General features: G+C 40.2%; 1 protein-coding gene across 1 annotated transcript in view; it reads right to left on the bottom strand.

Moving 5' to 3' along the window:
* Positions 1-12,015, bottom strand: part of PRDM5 (PR/SET domain 5) — a 207,029-nt gene extending 195,014 nt beyond the window's left edge. Inside the window, exon 1 of the mRNA XM_057706946.1 lies at positions 11,834-12,015. Coding sequence (XP_057562929.1) covers positions 11,834-11,926 — 93 coding nt within the window. The 5' untranslated portion in view covers positions 11,927-12,015. The remainder of the gene's footprint in view (positions 1-11,833) is intronic.
* Positions 12,016-25,269: the final 13,254 nt, after the last annotated feature.

Genomic DNA, 25,269 nt, shown 5'->3' with positions numbered 1-25,269 from the left:
AAAAGCACCATAAGAGATTACTACAAGCAACTATATGCCAATAAAATGGATAACCTGGACGAAACAGACATTCTTAGAAAGGTATAACCTTCAAAGACTAAATCAGGAAGAAATAGAAAATATGAACAGACTAATCACAAGTAATGAAATTGAAACTGTGATTAAAAATCTCCCAACAAACAAAAGTCCAGGACCAGAAAGATTCACAGATGAATTTTATTAAACATTTAGAGACGAGCTAACAGCCATCCTTCTCAAGCTCTTCCAAAAAATTGCAGAGGAAGGAACACTCCCAAACTCATTTTATGAGGCCACCATCACCCTGATACCAAAACCAGAAAAAGATACTACAAAAAAAGAAAACTACAGACCAATATCACTGATGAATTTAGATGCAAAAATCCTCAACAAAATACTAGCCAACAGAATCCAACAACACATTAAAAGGATCATACACCATGACCAAGTGGGGCTTATCCCTGGAATGCAAGGATTCTTCAATATATGCAAATCAATCAATGTGATACACCATATTAACCAATTGAAGAATAAAAACCACATGATCATCTCAATAGATGCAGAAAAAGCTTTTGACAAAATTCAACACCCATTTATGATAAAAACTCTCCAGAAGGTGGGCATAGAGGGAACCTACCTCAACATAATAAACATAATAAAGGCCATATATGACAAATCTACAGCAAACATCATTCTCAATGGTGAAAAACTGGAAGCATTCCCTCTAAGATCAGGAACAAGACAAGGATGTCTACTCTCTCCACTACTATTCAACATAGTTTTGGAATTCCTTGCCACAGCAATCAGAGAAGAAAAGGATATAAAAGGAATCCAAATTGGAAAGGAAAAAGTAAAAGGGTCACTGTTCACAGGTGACAAGATACTATACATAGGAAATCCTAAAGATGCCACGAGAAAACTACTTGAGCAAAATCAATTAATTTGTAAAGTTGCAGGATACAAAATTAACACACAGAAATCTCTTGTGTTTCTATATACTAACAATGAAAGATCAGAAAGAGAAATGAAGGAAACAATCCCATTCACCATTGCAACAAAAAGAATAAAATACCTAGGAATAAACCTGCCTAAGAAAGCAAAAGATCTGTACTCAGAAAACTATAAGACACTGATGAAAGAAATCAAAGACGACACAAACAGATGGAGGGACATACCATGTTCTTGGATTGGAAGAATCAACATTGTGAAAATGACTATACTACCCAAAGCAATTTACAGATTCAATGCAATCCCTATCAAATGACCAACGGCATTTTTCACAGAACTAGAAGAAGAAAGCTTATGATTTGTATGGAAATGCAAAAGACCCTGAATAGCCAAAGCAACCTTGAGAGGGAAAGACGGAGCTGGTGGAATCAGGCTTTCTGACTTCAGGCTACAGTGATCAAGACAGTATGGTACTGGCACAAAAACAGAAATACAGATCAATGGAACAGGATAGAAAGCCCAGAGATAAACTACGGTCAACTAATCTATGACAAAGGAGGCAAGGATACACAATGGAGAAAAGGCAGCCTCTTCAATAAGTGGTTTTGGGAAAACTGGACAGCTACATGTAAAAGAATGAAATTAGAACACTCAACACCATACACAAAAATAAACTCAAAATGGATTAAAGACCTAAATGTAAGGCCAGACACTATAAAACTCCTAGAGGAAAACATAGGAAGAACACTCTTTGACATAAATAACAGCAAGATCTTTTTTGATCCACCTCCTACAGTAATGGAAATAAAAACAAAAATAAATAAGTGGTACCTAATGAAACTTCAAAGCTTCTGCACAGCAAACAAAACTATAAGCAAGACAAAAAGATAACCCTCAGAATGGGAGAAAATATTTGCAAATGAATCAACAGACAAAGGATTAATCTCCAGAATATATAAACAGTTTATCCAGCTCCATATCAAAAAAACAAACAACCCAATCAAAAAATGGGCAGAAGACCTAAATAGGCATTTCTCCAAAGAAGACATATGGATGGCCAAGAGGCACATGAAAAGCTGCTCAACAGCACTAATTATTAGAGAAATGCAAATCGAAACTACAGTGAGGTCTCACCTCACACCGGTTAGAATGGGCATCATCAGAAAATCTACAAACAGTAAATGCTGGAGAGGGTGCGGAGAAAAGGGAACGCTCTTGCACTATTGGTGGGAATGTAAATTGATACAGCCACTATGGAGAACAGTAGGGAGGTTCCTTGAAAAACTAAAAATAGAGTTACCATATGACCCAGCAATCCCCACTACTGGGCATATACCCAGAGAACATCATAATTCAAAAAGACACATGCACCCCAATGTTCACTGCAGCACTATTCACAATAGCCAGGACATGGAAGCAGCCTAAATGTCCATCAACAGATGAATGGATAAATAAGATGTGGTACATATATACAGTGGAATATTACTCAGCTGTGAAAAGCAATGAAACTGGGACATTTGTAGAGACATGGATGGACCTAGAGACTGTCATACAGAGTGAAGTGAGTCAGAAAGAAAAACAAATATTGTATACTAACACATATATGTGGACTATAGAAAAATGGTACAGATCAACTGGTTTGCAAGGCAGAAACAGAGACACAGATGTAGAGAACAAACATATGGACACCAAGGGGGGAAAGCAGGGAGGGTTGGGAGAGGAATGAATTGGGAGATTGGGATACCAAATTGTACACTCTAAATATATGAAGTTTATTGTCTGTTAACTGTATCTCAACAAAAGTTCTTTAAAAAAGAAATACAACTATGTAGGAAAAAAAAAAGAATCCACCTGCCAATGCAGGGGACACAGGTTTGATTCCTGCTCCAGGAGGATCCCACATGCCGCAGAGCAACTAAGCCTGAGCGCCACAACTACTGAGCCTGTGCTCTAGAGCCCTCGAGCCACAGCTACTGTGTCTGTGTGCCACAACTACTGAAGCCTACATGCCTAGAGCTCATGCTCCCCAACGAGAAGCCACCACAATGAGGAGTCCCCACTCACCACAACTAGAGAAAGCCCGTGTGCAGGAATGAAGACCCAACGCAGGCAATAAATTAATAAATTAAATAAATAAATTTATTAAAAAAAAATTAACATGCCTTAAACCAAACTCTAGGTCTTCCCCCTTCAAACCTGCTGAACCAAAATCTTCCCCATCTCAGTTGTTGGTTGATAAACCAATCCTTCCAATTTCTCATGCTAAAACCCTTGGAATTATCTTTGATCCTTCCTTTTCTTCCAATTATCTCATCAGCATATTCTATCTTCAAACTACACTTCCAACATTGCCACCACCTTGGTCTAATCCACCATCACCTCTTACATGGATTATTGCAAAAGAATCCTAATAAGTCTCCCAGTTTACACATTTACCGTGTGGTCAACTATTCTCTACACAGCAGTCAGAATAATCCTTGATAAACTCAAGTCACATCATGTCACTCCCCTGCTCAAAACCCTGCAGTGGCTCCCCATTTCACTCAAAATAAAGCCAATAGCTTTATACTGGCTTGAAAGGCCCTAAGAAATGCACGCCTTGTACCCTTCCCTTCACTATCTCTCTGACCTCCTCCTCTGGCACTCAGCCCCTCAGTAAGTCCATTCCATCCTCACCGGCCTCCTTATTCCTGGAACACAACAGGCAAAATAACATCTTAGGGCCTTTGCTCTAACTGCTGCCTAGATGTTCTTCCCCTAGAAATGTCTGGCTACTTTCCTCCCATCCTTTAAATCATTGCCCAAATTTCCCTTTTTTAGTGAGGATTAACTGGACCAACCACCTATTTAGAAAAACATCCTCCCACACACCCACACACTCTGCCAAGTCAACAATACCTAGCTCTACTTTTTCTTTTTTCTACAATACTTGTCACATTTTAATATAAGTTTTCTAATCGTTCATTGTTAATTATCTGTCTCCTCTCAAGAAAATGCAAGCTTGGCAAGAGCCATAATTTCTATTTTGTTCACTACTGTATTCCAAATGGCTGGTACAAATCTTGGTAATAAACATATACTGAATAATTGTGTAAAACAAGACCCAATGAAATGAAAATCATGTCATATCTTCTGCATAGAATATGTTCAGTTATTAAACATAATAAATTAGAGCCAAAGCAGATTACCTAGAGGGATTTCTTTTTTTTTTTTTTTTTTTTTGGAGGAGTAAAAAGGAATAGCTTTATTACTTTGCCAAGCAAAGGGGGAACACAGCGGCTAGCACCTCAAGAACTGTGCCCCCGTCTCTGGAGAATAGGGAGAGGTCTTATAGTCGGGGCTTGTGGTCAGGGATAGGTGGTAAGGATCAGGGTAGTAACAGTCCTGCTTTCTTCCGATGGGTTGGCGGTGAGCTAAGTAGGAGTCAGCATCATCAGCCTTCAGGTCCAACTGGCCTGGGGTCTACACGCTTGTGGGCAGCATACCATCGTTAACCATTAACTCCTAGAGGGATTTCTACGAGATACTGCTGAACGAGAAATGCTACATGATGAAATGAGTTTACTCTTTTCTCATCTTCGTAAAATAACCTTTTAAAAGTGTGTGAGTAGGTACGTGTCTGTACTCCTGGAAATGAGCTTGGATATAGCATTTTATCAGTATGGGGAAAAATAATTTTGGGGTTTTTTTGAGTGTGTTTTTTTTTTTTTAGTGAAAAGGATGCATAGAATGATCTGAGTTCAAATTCTGATTAATCCCTATTGTGATATAACCTTCCTCGCAATTTAGTGTCCTCATCTATAAAACAAGGACAATAATGGCCACCATGCAGACTTGTAGGGCTTAAATACAAACTCTGGAACACATCCAGTGACTGTCACTCACCCTTCTGTCACTAGCAACTAGCCCAGTGCCTGACAACTGCAGCTGCTCAATAAATATTTGTTGAAAGAATTAACTGTAGCTGTTATAATCACAAAAAAACCCCAAATCTGAATCTGTAATAACACCAGTAAATACTAAGCTGCATAGAGTCACTTTCGCAGACTATAAATGTGTGAACACAGAAAAGAGATAGCACATATGGCAGGCATCGATGGAGATTATTTTCCCTCTGATTATGTTTCCAGATTAGCTATCACCCACCACCAGGAACTGTAAAAAAAACATCTACTGGCAGAATTTTAGCCAGAGCATAAAGATCCATTGTTTCTTCAGGAGAGTCACCTTCTAAGCTGATCAACAAAACACCTTAATCCGCAAAATCTAGTCTTCTTGTACTGACATTTATGCATGGTGATTTTTCCTCTGTGCTTTTACTTACTTTTCTTTTTGGGTTTTCTGTGTCCCACATGTTTTTCTAACCCTATACAACATGCCTCCTTTTTTTTTTTAAGCTTACTGTTATTTTCACAAACTCAGATTTAAACCCTTATTTCAGGTATTTTTCTCTTGGAATTTTACCTCATCAGATGTCTTTGCTACAAATCCCTCAAAGAGAATTAAGGTGCTTGCCTTGGTGTGAAGGAGAGGGAGATGGTACTGTGGAAGGAATAGGAGCTTGCGATGCAGCTGTGAGCCACAAGACTGCAGGCAAAACTTCTCTAGGCTTCAGTGTCTCATCTGTAAGATGAGACTCTGCAAACTTGATTCCCTCTGAAATTCTTTCAGACACCATCATTTAGAACACCATCAGAATCTATTCTTTCCTATTCTGCTTCTCAAGCACATATTTTCTCTTCCTCTCTATAAGGGAACCACTCGCCCAGATTTTACTGCATGGATGCCAACCTTGCTGACCTCTGCCAGAATCAACACTGAAAACAAGGCAGAAGAGTCATCAGCATGCTAGATGTGTAATGTGTACATTTTATTGAGACCAGTATGTGAGGAAGGACTCACTGTAAAATGTTCCACATGATGTAGACAAGGAAGAATTATACTTAGGAGCTGTAGCAGGATGTCCTAACCCCTAGAATCTGTATGTTACCTTATAAAGGAAAAGGGACTCTGCAGATGTGATTACATTAGGGATCCTGAGATGGGGAGATTATCCTGGAACATCTGGGTGGACCCACTCTAATCACAAGAGTCCTTATAAGAGGAAGCAGGAGGGTCAGAGTCAGAGAAGGAGATGTAATGACAAAAGCTGAGGTCAGAATGATGTGGGGCCATGAGCCAAGGAATGTGGACAGCCTCTAGAAAACTGCAAAAGGCAAGGAAGTAAACTCTCTCTTTAGAGCCTCCAGAAGGAACCAGCCCTGCCCACCCATTTTATATTTATATTCTCCAGAACCGTACAATAATAAATTTGTATTGTTTTAAGCCACTAAATGTGTGATAATTCACTACAGCAGCCATAGGAAACGAATGCCTCAGTGCTGCCCGTAGGTTTTGCCCTGAAAAGCAGCTGTGGATAAGATCCTAGGGTATTTGGCAAGTTTGAACTAGGAACCTGTATTTGTTCATGAGAAGAGCAGAACGTAGTGGGAGACTGCCCTAGGGTTCATGGGCACAGGATGCCACTCAGGAGTTCCTAAGGCAAAAAAGTACAGGGATGAGAGGGAAGGAAGCCAGGAATTGAGCTACCCCAGAAGGGTCAATTCACTGTGGTGGGTGTCTATCAAGTTAAGGAGACCTGAGCCTCTTCAATGCTCTTTACTGCTTCTTCTGGAATTAGAGGTCCAGAAGTATTCATTTATATTATTTCCTTTTTTTGCTTGTCTTCAGCTTTCCTTTCAGTCTTTAGTTCTTTTTAAAAATACAAACCCAGCTCAGCTATGCGAAGGGCACACCAACTAATGGGCTTTTACAGATAAAGGAAAATAACCACACATCAGAAGATGAGGTAAGGTTTTGGCCCCCTAACGAAGAAGGAATTGGAAAGCAGAAAAAAATTTTAAGTGAATATAAAGGACAATAGAAAAGTTTTGACAAGAACTAATCATTGAGCAAGCACGTAATCTGTAAATTAGGGATAATAATAAACCTTTGAAGACTGTTGCACAAGAAAATAACAAAGCAAGTGCATAGTAAACAGAAAACCCAGACTTCAAATTGTGTGACTGTGTGTGACAATTTCAGGCTGCCCACAGGCTCCGCTGTACAAGGTGATGCCTCAGTGGAAATGTTTTAACAACTTCCTTGATCTGAAATAAGGTATGTCACGAGGTCTAGCCCTTAAAGGATTCCTTCAATTTTATTTCCAACAACTCTACCTACAAACCATTCAACTCCATCCAAACTGACCAAGAGCACAAAATCAGGTCAGACTCACTGAAATCAGTATCATGGGTCCACCATTTAGTCTCTGTCACCTAGGCAATACTTCATGTGTCACAACTGCCTACCCCTCTTTACCTCAATTTCTTTATCTGAGAATGGGTATAATAACAGTACCTACTTCATGGGGTTAATGAAAAAGTAAAATGTACTAACACATGTAAACTTAAAGTGCTCAATAATAAAGACAATATTAACAATAATAATACGACCCCATAAATTCAACTCCATACAGCCTTCTTGGATTCCCCCAGCATTTTCTGATGACTTACAATAATGGCCACAGGGATTCTTCCCTCTTCTGAACTAGGGTACCTCTTACGTCATACAACCTCTCATCCTCATGCTACTGTCTATCATAGCACCAGTCAGACTGTATGGAAACTATTTACTTTTCTGTCTCCCTGAACAGACTAAAAATTACTATAATTCTGTAATTCTATTGCCTAACGCAGTGCAAGCAAAATCAATCCATATACACAATGTAAATTTGGACATTTGATATACAAAAAATATAATTTTTTTAAACTTTGTACTACTGTATTTCCATTTTCCCAACAAGGTTGTAAGTCCCAGAGTACAGAAAAAGAAATTCTTTTTAGCAATACTGTTTAGTGCAATGTCCTATTTCTATTAGATGCTTAGTAAACATTGGCTGCTTTTGTTGTTCTCTTACCAACATATCCTACAATTGAATGTATTGGTTTCCAATATGATTGACTTCACATGTAAGCAAAAGGCACCAAGACCTACCCAGTTGGTCAAGCCAAAAACTGAGTCATCCTAAATTCTTTTCTTTCAATGATCAGTCTCATTCAACCCAATGAAAGATCCTAGTGTTTCTACCTCTAAACTATTCCTTGAAGCTGAACAACTCCTCTGTTCTCAGTACGACAACCCTAGTCCAAGCTCACTGAACCCCTTCCCTGTGTATTCTCCTAGCTGGCTCGACTCCTTCACACTTCATGCACGTCACCTCCTCAGAGAGGTCTTCCCTGCCGGCCCGCCTAAAGTAGGAGGCTCCACCTCCATTCAATCTTATGCATCACCCCGTTTATTATTTTCACTTAACATGTGCTGCAATTATCTTGGAAATCTTCCCTTTTTTACCTATTTGCTGCCTCTCTCCCCACATGAGAAAATAAGCTCCATGTGGACAAAGACCTTGTCTATTTTGCCCACCTATGTATCCTGAAGTGCCTGCCACAACTGGAAGATTAAATGACTGAAAGTCAGAGGGGAAGAAAAAAACCAACAGCCTACAACAAACCTCAAGGAAACGAAGACTGCCACCTTAACCCGTTCCACAGAAGCAAAGAATCTGAGAGCTTGGAGAAATCTTATGGTTTACCTTTCCACTTTTTGAGTTCAACTGCAATGTCAAACACACCACCCCCTGGTTAATCATATAAGCTAGTAACGTAAAATATGGTCATGAAATAAAAAATGTAATGTAATGAAATGTTTACATAACTTTTTCTTGTATGAATACTTCCTATATTAGCTTTGAGTGCCTAACATTAATTTTAATCTGCATAGTAATCTAGAATTCCACATCTTTTCCCAACATTAAACTGTGCCCATGAGCTCACACATGGAAAGCACTTAGAACAGAGCCTGGCATGCTAAAGTGCCAAATTTAGTATTTTTCATTATTATTCTCATTAGCAAATTACAATGCATGTAAGTTTTGCGAATGAACTCAGGCCTCCTTTTCCTATCTAGGGCTTTCCAACACACTCTCATCTATTCTTTCTCCAAGAACAATAATGGCTCACACAGAAATATCTACCGGATGACCATCTCTTCATTCAATCTCTAATTTTCATGATGGCAAGAAAAAAAAAAGTTCTTTCCATTTCCTCCTCTTGTCATTTTGTAGATTTTATAGAGAAAAAAAAAAAAAAGCAGCAGCACCAGGCCTACAAAAAAGGCCAGCTGCCAAGGAAAAACCTAACAGGACTAAGGTGGCACCAAGGAATTAGGTGACTCTGCTGCAGAGACCCCAATCTACGAAACACCGCACAAAAAGTGGTGGGTCTAGAAAGGGATTAAGGTATCCCATTGGTAAGGGAATCCCAAATCAGTACGGTGAATGTAGTGTGGGTAGAAGGTCTAGCAAAATCCCCCAACCTCAGTACAGGTCTGGATTAGATGCTCTGAATTGAAATCAATAGATGACTTGAATTGCAATTGTTTTTTAAAAGCGTAATTGTTATACAAGCACATGTGTTATAAAAGTGTGATAAAACATCTGCAATTTCCAACATATGTATCTCAAGTGATATATTCCAAAATTTGTTTAGGATAGTGAACATAAAATCTTTTAAGTAAGGTCCTTAATATAGCTGCTGAAATACTTTTTCTCAGACCCTCTGATTAACAGCCAGAGTTAAACCTAGTACAAGGTAACCTGAAAAATATTTAAGCATCGAGAAACTATATGCAAACAGGTAAGGGATGCACCGATATTCAGCTTTACCTCTACAGTACAGCTAAAATCTGCTGTTCAGCTTCAGCTTTGTCCTCAGCTTTTGGAAAGCAAGTGAGCTGAAGCCTACTTCAAGGTCATTTCCGGCATCAGTGAACCTGCCCATGAGCAATGACCTTATGATTATCTTGTGATCACAAGTAAACTATGTCCCTGATAGTATATCATCTGAATTTATTGCAAATATCTACATATTCACTTGAACTTATAGGTAAGCATCCTAGATGTGACCTGGATGAAACCATGTATTTTACATGTTGAAGTTACACAAACCAGGAAAAGATAAGTATCTGTAGGTACGGCAATAATAAAATGCAGTAATATATGATTTTGGAAGCTGCTCATTCTACACCCCAAAATAATTAAAAACTTCCAAATAACTTAATTCAGGGAAAAAGAATTTGGAATTAATAAAAATATCAAAAGAACATATATCAGCCAGCTGTTTCTAAAAACCTAAATAATAATGTAAGGCAAAAATAAGGATATTTAATAATTCTAATATTTGTACAATTTTTAGTATATTACCATTAACAACATTAAACAAAATAATGTTTAAGAACTGTGTTTAATTTTTAAGTATTTACACTTAGCCCTGAGACCTTCAAGAAAAATCCACTTGGGAATTTTCATATCTTATGAGAAAACTAAAAGCAGAATCTCAACTTCTGTTTCGAAAGAATCTTGGTTTTTAACATTCACCTTTTGGCAAAAACATCTATTCAGATCAAGTTGTTTACACCTGCTTTTCACCTTTGAGCATTCTCCCAAACTCCCACGTGAAAGAGTAAATACGGGGTTTACTGTTTCCAATTTTACCCCGGGAGATACTTACAGGCCCTGCTTCAATGAAGGCCTTCTGAAGCACCTGTGCACCTGCCTTCACCTGCTCCTTAGGTGAGGGGGTGGGGGAAGTCTCATCCTCAGATGAAAGATACCTGGTGTCTCCGGTCCATCTTGTGAACCTCTTGTTAGCCCACCTTAACTGAACAAGCCTGCTCCTAACCAAACTTCACCCCTAACAAAGTGGGGGGGAGGGGTGCTGGGAAGCTGGCACGAACAGATCTGGAAAGAACATGAGTTTAGACTGAGAAGCAATGGGTGTGAAGCCTAACTCGGACGGAAATTTAACCTCCAAGTACTTCTGCTTTTTCCTCTCCTAGAGGAGGATTAAGACTGTCTCAAGGGAGTGTCACGCCAGTGAAGTTACTAACAGGGGTAAAGTACCAAGCAGGAGCCCTATCACCAAGTACCTGCTCAGGACACCTTCTCATCACTCTGGGCTTTTCGCCACTGCCTCCGTGGTTTCAGATTCTACATATCGTGCGCAACAGCTGTGACACAAGTCTCACTGAATCCAAAGAGTTGGTGTTTTCCAGTAATCTCTCCTCCTAGGCCTTTGCTTTCAACCTCCAACACATCCAGGCCGTTCCCCTATGGCCACTGCAATGGGCTGGTCCTACTCACACGTCTCTAAATCTCTGGAAGGAAAGATCGAGAGAAATCCAGAAAAGCTGAGAAGAAAGTTCAGAGATTCAAACAGTATCTAGTTGGCACCTCCCAGAACCACATTACACACTTTGGAAGGAGGGAAAGAACTGCGGGGTGTCTGAATGAGATGCTACGGCCTGCGTGGAGCTGCGCTCCGGGCAGCTCCCCCCATCCCCACAGGGGAAGCGAGCATTTCTGGTCACCTTTATTCATCCTACAGGAAGAAAGGCGGCGGCGGAGCTGCGTGCGCGCCTGGGGGGACGCCCGCCCACGCGTGCCTGTGCCAACGCCTGGACGCAGCCCACTCCCGGAGCCGAGGAAGAGGGAGGCTCCGTCCCGACTCACTTCCTGCAGGGGAGGAAAGACATCTTGCCGCAGGGCGGCCCGCGGCAGTTCCGCCCCCGGAGCGGCCGGCTGCGGGGCGCGCCCCGCCGACACCTACGTGGCGCTGCCCGCTCGGGAGGCGCGGCGGGCGAAGGCCGCCCCCGCCGCCCTGGCCTCCCCGGCGAGGGGCGACACGAGCGGAGCCCGCGGAGCCCCCGGCCCGGCGGAGCGGCCAGCCCGAGAGGCGCGGGGCGCGCAGGCCGCCGCCGGGTCACCCACCTTTCTCACTCTGCGGGCCGTGTAGAGCCCCATCCCGTCCTGAACCCGGGAGGACTTCAGGGAGAACCTGTCCGGCACGTACATGCCCAGCATTTTCCCAGCCGCCGCCGCCCCGCTCAGCACCGGCGCTCTGCGCCCGGGAGGCGACACATGGAAATTTGGGGTGCCGGGGTGGAGGGGCGAGGCCGGCGGGGAAGGAGGAAATGGAGTTTTCCTCCCAGAATCCCCACCTCCCCGCCGATTCCAGGATCCCCCGCGGCTCAGCCCCTCCTCGTCCAGGGTCTGGCTCGGCCCGGAGCAGCCGAGGCCGCCGCTGCCATTGCTGGCGCGGGGGCGTGGGGGGCGCGGGCCCGGGCGCCGCGGGCGCCGGGACGCCGGGCGCTGATTGGCCTGAAGTTAGCGGCTCGGACCCGCGCCGGGGCGCGGAGCCCGGGGCAGGGCTGACCCGGGAGCTTCGAACCCGGAGGCTGGGGAGCCGAACCGACCCGCCCGCGTCCTGCGCCCCGCGCGGCAGCGTGCGCGCCCGCCCTCGTCCAGGTCTGGGTGTTGACCCTCTCAGCGTTTACTCCCAGTCGGGGAATTTTACACTCTTCAGCTGCAAAACGAAGTGGGCCTTGACCGAGCTAGGGCCACCCTCCAAAACATCCTTACACGTTCTAGACCGAAAACAAACTTATTGCCTAATTACCGAGAACAATCCCCGAGGTCTAGGAAGTTTTAGTCCTTTTAAACATCGGAGGTCTGCAGCTTTGGTTTATTTCATGCTTGTTTCAGAGGTTTGAACTCAGGAGACCAATAAATGTGTTGATTGACGTTCAGAGAAAGGGAGTGTACGCAGCCTGCAGCTAATACATTTCAAGTTAACTCAAAATTTGTCGTGAACAATTGAAGTAATATTTAAATCCAATAGAAATTAGCTCTGATTTGGTGTCCTAATCCCTGGGAAATTCTTAACACTTCCAAAGATGAGCTATTCCTGTGTCCTCTCTTCCTTGAAAATCAGCAGACTAATTCCAGATTTTTAGACATAGAGCAGTAGAGATGGGGGAAATGAGAGGGAATGACCAAACAATGGAATCTGAAATCACGACCATGCAATAACACCACAAGTATTCTTTTAGTGTTTTTAATACAGTTAGTAGGTATCGCAGTGGCGCTCAGAAGGAACTTTAAAAGGATGTTTCATCATTCAAGAGGAACTGGGAGCTCTCTACTCATTTCTCTTGATATTTTTGATAATTTTCTACTCTGGCTTCTTTTCTCAGGAACTATTTGGTGTTCCCAATAAATAGTTGATGTTTCTTACAAACTAAGAGCAATAATAATAATAATTTTGACAAAATTAAAGGCCACACTTTAAAAAAAACTCAACTGAATACCTTTTAAAGATATTATTGGCTTTATTCAACAATTCATGGTTTACACAACATCCAATCTGGCAGATAGAAAGGAGCTCTGAGGAGCTATACAAAGTGAAAGGCCTTTCCCGGCAGAAGGGAGCAGGAACAAGGAAGCTGTACCAGGCAAAAAGCAGACTGGCTAGAGCAAGGTATCTTTCCTTTAGGGGATGGTGGGGGTCTATCAGGCATATTACCTAACTAATGCTGAACAGGCATCTCCCAATGGCTGGCTTAAGCTTCCATTTCTAGGAGAGCCAGAATTGGAATTAAGTCTCACGTTGGTGTTGAAGAGGTTAGCATAAGGGACTCCATTTGAGGCCTGTTGTCTTGTTTTTAGCAACACAAATGGAAATGATTCCTGCATCTTTTGGACTAAGGAAAGCTTTGGAATACAAACAGTTCCTAATTTCCTAAGTAGGAGAATTTTATTAAAGTTTAGAAAAAGTTTTTTGCAAAAGCATTATGAAGAAAATCATTTAATAGCAATATTTGGAGATTTTAAAAAATAGAATAAATAAATGATTTTTTTTTTTAACTGAAGGGTAGGTAGCTTTGCCAGGGGTGAGAGGAACAATGCTTTAATCATTCTCTGAGTTTTGATATCTTTGACCTTCCATTGAAGATATCTAACTTTCCGTGGGGGAAAGGAATTTATAAATACACAAAGTTTGGGGAAAATTTGAAATTAGATGGCCTTGAAACACGTAATATATATGTCTGATTAAAAGCCAATTCTGAGGCTAATCTGAGATTTTCAAATGTCAGTGGTGAGCCCAGAATCCACTTGTTGTTCCTGAGAGAATCTGGATTGAGTGGGTTTTCCTGGAATCCTTAAAGCCAGTGCTAAAATGAGGCCAGACCAGGTCCCCTGGGCCCAGCTGGAACCAGACCACAAGCTAAAGGGTGGCCATGGCACTTTCCCCAGGGCACTCAGTCCTTGGTCACACACAGCCTTTCAGCCCTGGCCCTCAAGCCATCCTGGCTCCTCAGTCAAATGATAGGCCATGTCTTTTGGGGCACAAAAGTTTCCACAGTGTTTGATCACTAGAAAAAGAAATATTTTCTGGACTTGGTCTGACACAAGCCTCATTCACTGATGACCCTTGCTTTGGCATGGCTCCCTTTTGATTGCTGCTGTGTTTCTGGGGAACAAAGTGGTCAGCTTGAGAATGCTCATCTTCCTGCATGGAGGCATCTTTACTAATTAGGAAGCAGTAAAAAATAGTTTGTGAAGATAAATCTGAGATTAAGAAAATGAGAAACTTTCTAGATCTTTCATGAATCTCTGTTAGAGGTTTCATTAAACTGACACAAACAGTATATTTCATTAAAGCAAGCAATGTTCTTTTTTATCTATTTGTTGGCGTTTTCTGAAGATCTACCACGTAAAACATAGAAACCAGCAGCGAAAAGCTCTTAATAATAATCTCACTTACAACACATAACAAAGGATACATGCTTGCCAAATCAAAATGTACAATACTGACCGGAAATTTGATTTTGAAGCCTATAAGACAGTAGTGGTACAATGAGTCATTTCTTAAAACTTTTAAAGCTAAAAAGTGACCTCTCAATATTGTCTCTGAGAAACGGGAAATTAAAAGTCTGCTTTATATCAAGAGTTTAAATCCAGTCTTCAAAAAAAAAAAAGAAAATCAAAATATTGACATTAAAGTACTACCATGCACCTGATTTACTTATTCTAGAAAATATTGCACTATCTTGACACAAGAGAAATGACTCCAAATACATTTCTCCTTGTTTTCAAATTTGCTTTTGGAGAAAATTTTTTTCATTAATATGCCTAAGGCAAGCTCTAGTTATTGAATTCAAACTTGTGTACTGGGGCAGTCCTTGTTTTTCACTACAGGGAAAGACAAATTATAATTCTATAATAATTATTTTACCACACATACTGTAAAATCTTTTGGTTGTGTCTCAATTATTAATGACTGTTTCCAGCTGTCATGGTAGATTAAAAGCCTGATAGGAAAACATACTGAGGTTTGCTTAGCTTTAGTTTCCTGAGAGTCAGTAGGACTTTGTAGTGAATAAATATAAAAGCAAATTTCCTGAGCAGAAAATAATAAAGATGTATTAGGTTGGCCAAAAATGCCTTTGGTTTTTAAGTAAAAATAAAAGACACATTTTTTCATTTCACCAAGAACTTCACTGAACAACGTATTCACCTTTTTGTTCCACTACCTTCTTCCGTTTTTCAGGCAACTTCATAATTCCATCTTCCCAAAACTTTTTATCTTCTTGAGCAAATAACTGTTCCAGGTGCCTTTTATAGTATTCCAGGGAATTGAAATTTTTTCCATTAAGAGAATTTTGTAAAGACCAAAATAAATGGAAATCCAAAGGTGCAATGTCTGCTGAATAAGGCAGATGAATCAGAACTTCCCAGGCAAGCTGTAATAGGTTTTGCCTGGTCATCAAAGAAACATGTGGTCTTGCGTTATCCTGATGGAAGGTTATGCGTTTTCTGTTGACTAATTCCTGACGCTTTTCGTGGCGTGCTGCTTTCATTTGGTCTAACTGGGACCAGTACTTGTTGGAATTAATAGTTTCGCTTTCAGGAAGGAGCTCAAAATAGAGGACTCCATTCCAATCCCACCATACGCACAACATCACCTTCTTTACGTGAAGATTGGCCTTTGGTGTGGTTGGTGGTGGTTCATTTCACTTGCCCCACAATCTCCTCTGTTCCACATTATTGTACAGTATCTACTTTTCATCACCCATCACAATTTCTCTTAAAAATTAAACATTTTCATTTTATTTAAGTAGAGAATCGCATGTGGAAATATGGTCAAGAAGGTTTTTTTCACTTAACTTACGTGGAACTCAAACATCAAAGCAATTAACGCAACCAAGCTGGTGCAAATGATTTTCAACACTTGATTTGGATGTTCTGAGTATGTCAGCTATCTCCCATGTGGTATAACACTGATTGTTCTCAATTAATGTCTCGATTTGATCACTATCAACTTCAACTTATCTACCTGACTGTGGAGCATCATCCAAAGAGAAATCTCCAGCATGAAACTTCCCAAACCACTTTTGACAAGTTTGATCAGTCACAGCACCTTCTGCATACACTGCCCAGATCTTTTTTTGTGTTTCAGTTGCGTTTTTGCCTTTCTTGAAATAACAAAGCATAATATGCTTAAAAAAATGTTGCTTTTTTTCTTCCATCTTCAACATTAAAATGGCTACACAAAAATTCACCAATTTTGGTGTCTTTTTATTTAATGCATGCTGATATGGCAGCTGTCACATATAATCTAAGAAAATTGTTTTGAACGAAGTTAAAGACAACTAAGTGCTACTAAAGTCATCTTATGGAAAAAACAAAACGAACCTTTCGGCCAACCCAGTATTTGCTGTGACTCAAAAAAAAAAAAAAAGAAAAGAAGGAAAGAAAAGAAAAGAAGAGAAAAGAAAAGGAAAAAATCCTTAAAAATAAAATCTAAAGTAGGGTTGTTGGAGTCTTGTGCTAAAACCATCCTCTCCATCACATTGATTCCATAGTAGCAATAGTGCCATGAAAGATGACTCTGAAACCCAAAAATATCTGCACTTAAATTTTCCTTAGTCTCTTGGTTTTGAATGATGACTCCAAAGATTGTATGCAGTACTAGAGAAAAATCATAAAATTCTTTAATTAGAAGAAACCTAGATGTTCTTGGGACTACAGTGAGTGATTTTATAAAAAGAAAAGCGAAAGGGTAAGTCAGTGGTCATCTCACCCTGAAAGTCATATGCTGTTCATGGAGCAGGTATAGAAAGGTAACAGGAAGCTGGAATAAAGTGAGAGGAAGAAACCAAGAAGGGTATTATTTCCATGTATTGAGCCTAGCATATGCCAGAAACTGGACTGGGGTCTTCCTATCCATTATCTTAAAGCCCTAACAGCCCTACCATCACAGCCCTGCAAAGTAAATGTCACTAACCCCATTTACACATAAGAGAGAGGTAATTGATCTTAGTCAATGTCATGAATCCATGAAGTGGTAGAGGTGAAAAAACTCAGGACTGGCTGATTCCAGTGCCCTCGGTTCTATCTGCAGGTGACTCAGCCTGGCTCCCTCTCTAGTTACACTTCCATTAGCCTTAGCAGCACCTCCAGAACAAGCAGAACCCTCCATCTCTCTGTCTCTCTCTCGTTCTCCTCCTCCTCCTTCTCCTTCTCTTTCATGTCCCCTCCCAATCCCCCTCCAACTTCTCTAGAACTGGGCAGAAAATTTGACTGCCCAAGGTCACGTAAATAGTTACCCTGAGGTCAGATGCTCCAGTTTGATCCAAATGACTGTGTCTAAGAGAAGGCAGAGTTATATGGTTCTCTAAAGATATCCCCTCTGCAGAGAGGGCTATAAGCCCTTGCTTTTATGGAACATTTCCCTGAACCTGGCAGATGCTTTGAGGCTTAGCCTATTTATAACCACAGCCTAGCTCATCCACAAATTTTTAATCCACAGAAATGATAATATTTAAAAGATTCCGTAATTAACCAAAAAGCAATACCAATGCTCTTACGTTTCTCAGAACCACTCAGTTTGTTCTACTGGTTTCCCTTCTCCCTTACTAAAATGAGTTACTGAGCTATTATTAAAAAGGGGAAATGGGATCACCTTCTTAATACACCATTCCAAATAAGTAAGGAGGAACTTAAAGTGATCATTTTCTATAAACTCTCTGATACTATGCAGAGTAAAAATAATAATAATATTATTATTATAATGCCTTACTAATTATTTAGCACAGAGGCAAGAACCAACTTTTTCCATAGAAATTATTTCAAATAAACATCACAGTTGAGTGCTGATGTTTTGGTGACCTCTCAGTACCAAGGGGAGCATACACAACCCGTGATGGAATTCCCTGCTGAATTGGGGTCTCCATAAGGCCTCCTCTCTGCCCACTATTTCTCTCTTCTTACATTTGGCAGTTTGAAGTTTCACATACTGTTTCATCACCAGAAAGGTAAGTTTCTAACTCCATCCTGTTATCCTGAGTATTAATGCAATCATAGCAAATTAATACTGTTTGAAGATCATTAATTTAAAAATTTCCTCTCTTGTTTCCAATTGCAACCAAGTACCATATTAACATATGTTTACATATGAGTGAAGAATATTGTGTTTTTTTCACCTAGGCTTTTAGGTGAGTTCCAGAAAATAATGTTCATCAACATTGGTTTACCTTATTTCTAAGTCTTTGTAACTGACAATAGTATATGAATGTCACTTAGTTCTAACACATCAACAAAATTTTCTGTTGCTGAAATAGGTCTGTAGATTTTAAGCTTTTATATCCAAACCTAACTTGTGAAGTATAGTATTTAAATAGCATACGTGACTGAAATAAGAAACAATATATTATTCTGAAAGTTACTAATACTGTTTGCCCTGAAGGTAACTTAAATCCTTCGTTACAAGAAACTTGTCAACATATGGAAAACCAAATTGGAAGGCTTCTGGCTGTGTGACAGGTGTATTCTCTGAAGAAAAGATACCAAAAAAATCTTAAATAATCAAATATGGCAAAAATAACAGATTCTCTTATACCATTGGGTCAAATATTTCCTCCATGAATTATAATCCAGCCAGCCTTTACACTGCTGTTCCCTTTGCCTGAGGAATTCAGTTATTACAAGTCTCTCTTTATAAAAGGCCACGATGCAGCTGTGAAGAAAAAATTGGCATCATGCTGATTCCTCAACTCATCATTTCTGAACATTTCTGCAAAATTTTACCACAAAGAACCTTAGACCAGAAGGAAGCAAAAAGACCTTTTTAAAAAATCACGCAGCTCTTGCCAGAGTCTGTGCTCAGTTATACAGGCTACCCACAAAAATAGCTTCTGGAAACTTCTTCCTCCAGACATAACTGCCAGAAGAGTGTCCCTCCGTTGCTCCTACCGTAGGGAATCCCTTTCTATTAGGAGAGCTTCCCAGTCTGTCTGTTGGAGTGGTGAGGAGCCATGGAAACAGCAAAAATTTTGGAATCAGGAAATATGGAGTTTGAATCACAGATCTGAGAAGTATGAACGAGACCTTAGGAAAGGTTAATAACCACTAGAAAACTCTATTTCCTTTCCTGAACAACGAGGATGATAATGCGTATTTTGCAAAGCTCCAGGCACAAAATAGGTTCAAAATGAATGGAAGTTATTATTATTACCATGAATCAGGACTAAGTTTCATAGCTATACTTCAACATTCTTTACCAAGCCATCTGGATTTTGCTATAATTACACAGAAGTGAGTCTATTAACTTGTACTGTGGCACGGGGCAGCCCCCAAAATCATCCTTCCAGGGCCAAGACAATGTCTTTAATATCTGTATAATGCTGGCTGTAATGCAATGCTGCTTCTGCAGAGACAAGCTATATCCTAAAAATTCCCAATGAGAGCTTGTAGGAAACTTTTTTCTTCCCTGGGCTCATAGACCATTTGTGTCTCTCAAAGGGGGAGAAAATAAACCTACTGATCTTGGATGGCCTTGGCCTGCAGCAGCTTGAAGCAGGGTTTCAGTCCCTGGTCAGATATTGAGGTCGGGTCACAACGATGAGAGCACCAAATCCTAGACACTAGACTAGTGGTCAGTGACAAGGCCCTGGCCCCACAGCTTTGCAGAAAAAGAACTCCCACAAAGATGGAAAGTAGTGAAACAAGTAAAGTATTTATTAGGAGAAAAAAAATAGCATAGTACATGTGGATAGACACACGGGTGGGCTCAAACAGAGTCGTGCCCTCATGATAGTTTGAATCACTTTTATGGGACATTTCTTCTCAGTTTCCTGTGGCCAGTCTTTTTGATTTGCTGGTTCAGAATCTGTGTTTGGTATATCTCATGATCTTCCCATGTGTGTGCACGCATCTCTCAGCCAAGATGGATTCTACCGAAGAGGCCTATGGGTAGTGAGCATCAGTTGGCATCAGTTAGCATCACTTCCCTTTTGACCTCCAAGGAGCCTTTCTGCCTATGTGTAGTAGGGGAGGTCACCTGACTTCAAGAATGAGGAATATGTGGTCTCATCTTCTGTCTGGGCTGGACCTAGCCTCCTCTCTCAGTTGTCCTGTTAATCCCATCTCAGAGTATCAGTCCACAAGGAATGAACTCAAACTGTCTGCCCCCAGGGGCCCATCTATCTCCTGCCTCACTTCCAGTAGTTAAATTCTGTTAAATATATTTTATTAGTTTGGAGTCCTTGATAACACTCCCAATTTATTTAAACCTTCGTACGTCCTTCAACTTTTAACTCACATTATGTGGCATCCATTTAAAAAAGAAACCCTTAAGACCATTATATATTCCTGCAACAAGTATTTCTAGAACTCCTAACTGTGTGCCAAGCACAAGGAATATGCAATACAAGTTATCAGACTTTGCAAATTTAAGAGCGCGTGAAACCATCACTGTAATGCACACTGCTTCAGAGTGGGCTGAGGAGAAAAGGAGCCTGTTTAATGTGCTACAAGGGACATCCCATGCAGTCCTTGTTTCTGCTCAGTTGGAGACAGTGAATTTGTGGGGAAATAAAGTCTTCCTGGTGAGGAGGCTTCATCAGCATTTCTGTCACTATAGCTTTTATTTTACTAATAGAAAGGGAACAGAGAAGTGGAGCAGTCACATTAAAGACTGAGCACCACAGTCTCGGAGGGACACAGCAAACATCCTGCAGAGCCTACCGGACAGAAGAAAGCCTTTCCTAAGCATCAACTGATAACAACTCAGCATTAACACATTGTGTTTGAGTAAGTGTACAAGCAAAGAGGAGACTCTGCTGCAAAATTCCCAACGGTAAAAGTTGATAGGACATTTTAACTGGAAAGAACCATTGTGAGAAACATATTAAACACAATAGACACAGAAGAGGATTCAAGGGCCAGAACTGATTCTTTACATGCCAGGAAATGGGAAGACATGAAACAAATACTAGATCCCAACACATCTAGCATACATAGTAAATTGTACACAATTAATATATTGGTGTGAGGAATAAACTGAAGATTGTTCTCATTGAGAGAACGATCCCTATCATCTTAAATAGATCTTTCATTACATATGAATAAAGTTCCTCCAAAATTATTTAAATATCAACACAGAACTGAATGACCTTTACCCATGCTTTGCCATAAAAGTCTGATGCCCACAGTAAGCAACACACAATAAGCAACATCACTTGCAGAATTCTGCCTCCATAGGACTTACATTTTTCTGGATATGCTGTTACTCTAAGATTTAGAAAAGGTAATTAAAGTCAACACTGAAGAAAAAGAACTATTTTGAATGTTTGTAATAGTTTTCACACAATGAGAATGTGGAGATGAAATAATATAAGTTAATCTTAAAACTATTTGGTTCATTTATTTTGGATTCCTGGGTCCAATATTTCACATACATTCCCCTCTTCCACCCTCTATTTCCTTCCTTTTCCTGCCAGTCTCCTGGAGCTCCAGTGTTATTATATGCTATAAAAAATATTTTACTCATGCAATTGAAATGCTTTTTAACTTTCAAGCTCAGTAAGGGAAAATGTGGAGGTGTTTAATTCTCCGGTTTTTTATTTTTTCATGGGAAATGAAAGTCAAAATCTGAAAAGTACCAACCTGCAGTAAAACATTATTTTTCTTCTTTCCCCAATATTTCTAAATGGCATCAAGTTGAAATACTTTATTAGAGATAATCTAGCCAATTTAAATGTCATATTTCTCAATAAAATATGAATCAGGAAAAGTCAATATCTTTGCAAATGTGATTCCAAATTTTGCCCTCAGATAGTGTAACTAAATTTCCATTCACTTCAGTGGGAATTATAAAAAGTACATCTGAGGGGAGAATTTGCCCATGAAATTTAAAATGATTGTAGGGTAAGTAAAATATTTCTTATGCTTATGATTATATGGTAGCTGTGGAACTTTCAAAAGGAAAACATCAAAAGCCTATAATATAGAAAAATTCAACTAAAAAGAACTTGTTAATGTAACTAGCTTTGAAGAGTTTTAACTCATTTTAAAGAAAACATCTAATAAAAAATGCTTTACACATTCATTCAGAAATATTTATTCAGGGACTTCCCTAATGCCACAGTGATTGAGAATCCACCTGCCAATGCAGGGGACACGGGTTCGATCCCTGGTTTGGGAAGATCCCATGTGCCGTGGAGCAACTAAGCCCTCGAGCCACAACTACTGAAGTCCGAGTGCTGCAACTACTGAAGCCAACGCACCCAGAGCCCATTCTCTGCAACAGGAGAAGCCACAATGATGAGAAGACTGCACACTGCAACAAAGAGTAGTCCCCACTTGCTACAACTAGAGAAAACCCTCGCACAGCAAAGAAGACCCAACACAGCCAATAAACAAATAAATAAATAAATAATCTTTAAAAAATATTTATTCATACCAACATCACTTTTCTTCAAAGGATAAGTATTTCCTAGCCCAGTAATATTCCATATGGAAATTAGCTCTAATGTAAAATCTGGAAAAGCTCCAACTATTGCCTATATTAAGAAAGACCATAGATAAATATTGAATAACTAAAATAATTTAAAAACTACAAAAAAATTGGCTTTAATTATTCTTTATTATTTCTTCACTGGATTCATGAGCCAAAGTTTTAGACCTTTAGTAGTACAACCAAACTATTTTTAACCACTCTGATTTTCCTACTTTAGAAAGAGTCTGCCAGCATCTTGGCTTAAAATATCAACTCCCTGTTTACCAGATTGGATTTATCGATTGATAGATTGATTTTTTTTTTTTTTTTTTTCTGGCCTTGCCATGAAGCATGCGGTATCTTAGTTCCCTGACCAGGAATGGAAACTGTGCCCCCTGCAGTGGAAGTGCAGAGTACTAACCACTGGCCCACCAGGGAATTCCCCAAATGTCTTGGATTCAGGTTCACTTTATTCTTATCTTGGTTCTTCCCATTTCACTGGTGCTCTCCATAGTTTAGACCCTTGAAGCCCCACATCTAACTATTATAATATTTATATAACATCCTTATTCCAGCTTTTTGGGCTTGAATGTACCATAGATGTCACTACTAGATTAATATTCCTCACATATTATCTTGATACTCTTTTTCAATAATAACTTGAATAAGTCCACATACCAACTGGGTATTTCAAATCTTTTTCTTGAAATCAAAAGGCTGTCCACAGTATGGTTCCATCCTACTGTCGACTTAAAAAAAAAAAGCACAATGTGAGAGCTGCGAGTTAAGTTTTATTTGGGGCGAAGTTAGGACTGCAGCCCAGGAGGCAGCATCCCAGATAGCTCTGGGAAACTGTCCCAAAGAGGCAGGGGGGAAGCTCAGTATATATGTGGTTTGGTGAAAGGGAAAAACAGGCAATCAAGCACATATTGTTTACAAAATGTTACTGCTAGTCACAAGGAGCAGTCATCACCATGAAGGATTTTAGTGTTTTTCTAGATATGAGGAGATACAGGAATTGGGCCGATAAAGTTGGCTCCTGAAAATATCTAACTAGCTAAAGACGTGTTCTGCCAGTTTTTCCCAGAGCACAGAGGGCCTCATTTCAGCCCTCCACCCTGAACACCTTCCAGGGGAGCGTTGACAGTCAGCAGCTGTCGCAGCGCATGACTGAATCTTTGTAGAGGTAGATGGCGAATGCCCATGGTGAGTGCCAATTGTAGTTGACACTACCCTTCCAACCTTAATTCCCACTGTTCTTTCAGAATCCTCTATTCAGCTCATTTCACTTATTCTCTCTTCTCTCAAATTTTATGACAGCTGGCTCAAAGTTGTGCTTACATTTTTGCCATTGCCTGAAATGTCCTCTTCATTATTGTCTTCTCATTTAACTTCTACCACCCTTCACAGTCCAATCTGTGTTTCTTCCTTTCCGTGAAACCATTTCTGACCATCACAGCTGGAAGCGATCTCTCCTGCTTTATATAGTCATGGTTTGTTTTGTCTGTTCATTCATTTAGCACTTAATCATTATCTTACATTGTTAGGTGCGTGCGTGTGCCTGTGCGTGTGCGTGTGTGTTTCTCTGTCATATTTACCTAATACTATTTTAAGGTCTTTGAAGGCAGATACTATGTTTTACATATTATAGCCTTATTTATCTAGCATCTCGCTGTAAAGATAGTGCCACAGTCCAGAGTGAGGCAGGTCATGCATTACACACCTCTAAGGGGCTTCAGTCACATCCTAGTTAATGTGAATGGCTCCCTCTGGAGCTGCGCAGTACACCACTGGCGTGGTCATAAATGCCAACCTGCTTGCACATACTATAGCACCGACTTAATATTTGCCCATGATTTCTACCTCTCTTGTGTCATTTCTCTAATGTTTTATAACAAAAATTTTTCAATAGTTCACAGTTTCCCTTGATTTCTTACTACTGAAGGGGGTAGCAGAATATGCCACCCCAAAACATGCCTTTTTTGCATAAAGGATTATTTTGAGTTGGTCATTTTTGAGAAACAGGGAACACAGAAGAAGCTCTGAAAACAGAGTAGAAGTTACCCTTCTATGAGGGAAAGTTACATTTATAAAGGAAATCTCCATTTGTAAGATGCCTCCCTCTTGGTACCTAGAAGAGAAGGCTGACTCCAAATCACAAGAAACTTACTAAGGAGAAGGCAGCTACTTGAATCTGCATAACAAATCTTACCCTTTACCATGCTTTTCCTGGTAACCTCCTTTAACTGGCTTCACCACTCTTCCCTCAACATCTTTCTTTTTTCTTTAGCTAAAGAAAGTATTTATGATGATGGCTTGGGGTTTGTGGGGGAATTATTGAATTTTCCTTGGTATCTCCCATGTATAAAAGAGGCATACCTGTTAATAAACTTCTGTTTGTTTTTCTGTTGTTTATCTGTCTTTTATTAGTGGGGATCCTCAGCCAAGAACTCAGAAAGGTAGAGAGAATATTATTCCCCCCCTGCAATTTTGGTGACAAGGGAGGGACCCATTGTGACACCTGAATTGCTCTGGAGCCTGCACAGGGTGTTAAAAATTTTTGATTGGCTGCAACTTAAAGCTT

Source organism: Hippopotamus amphibius, chromosome 13 (assembly GCF_030028045.1).
Source record: "Hippopotamus amphibius kiboko isolate mHipAmp2 chromosome 13, mHipAmp2.hap2, whole genome shotgun sequence".
In the NCBI taxonomy this organism is placed as follows: domain Eukaryota; kingdom Metazoa; phylum Chordata; class Mammalia; order Artiodactyla; family Hippopotamidae; genus Hippopotamus; species Hippopotamus amphibius.
This window is presented reverse-complemented; position numbering and strand designations above follow the sequence as displayed.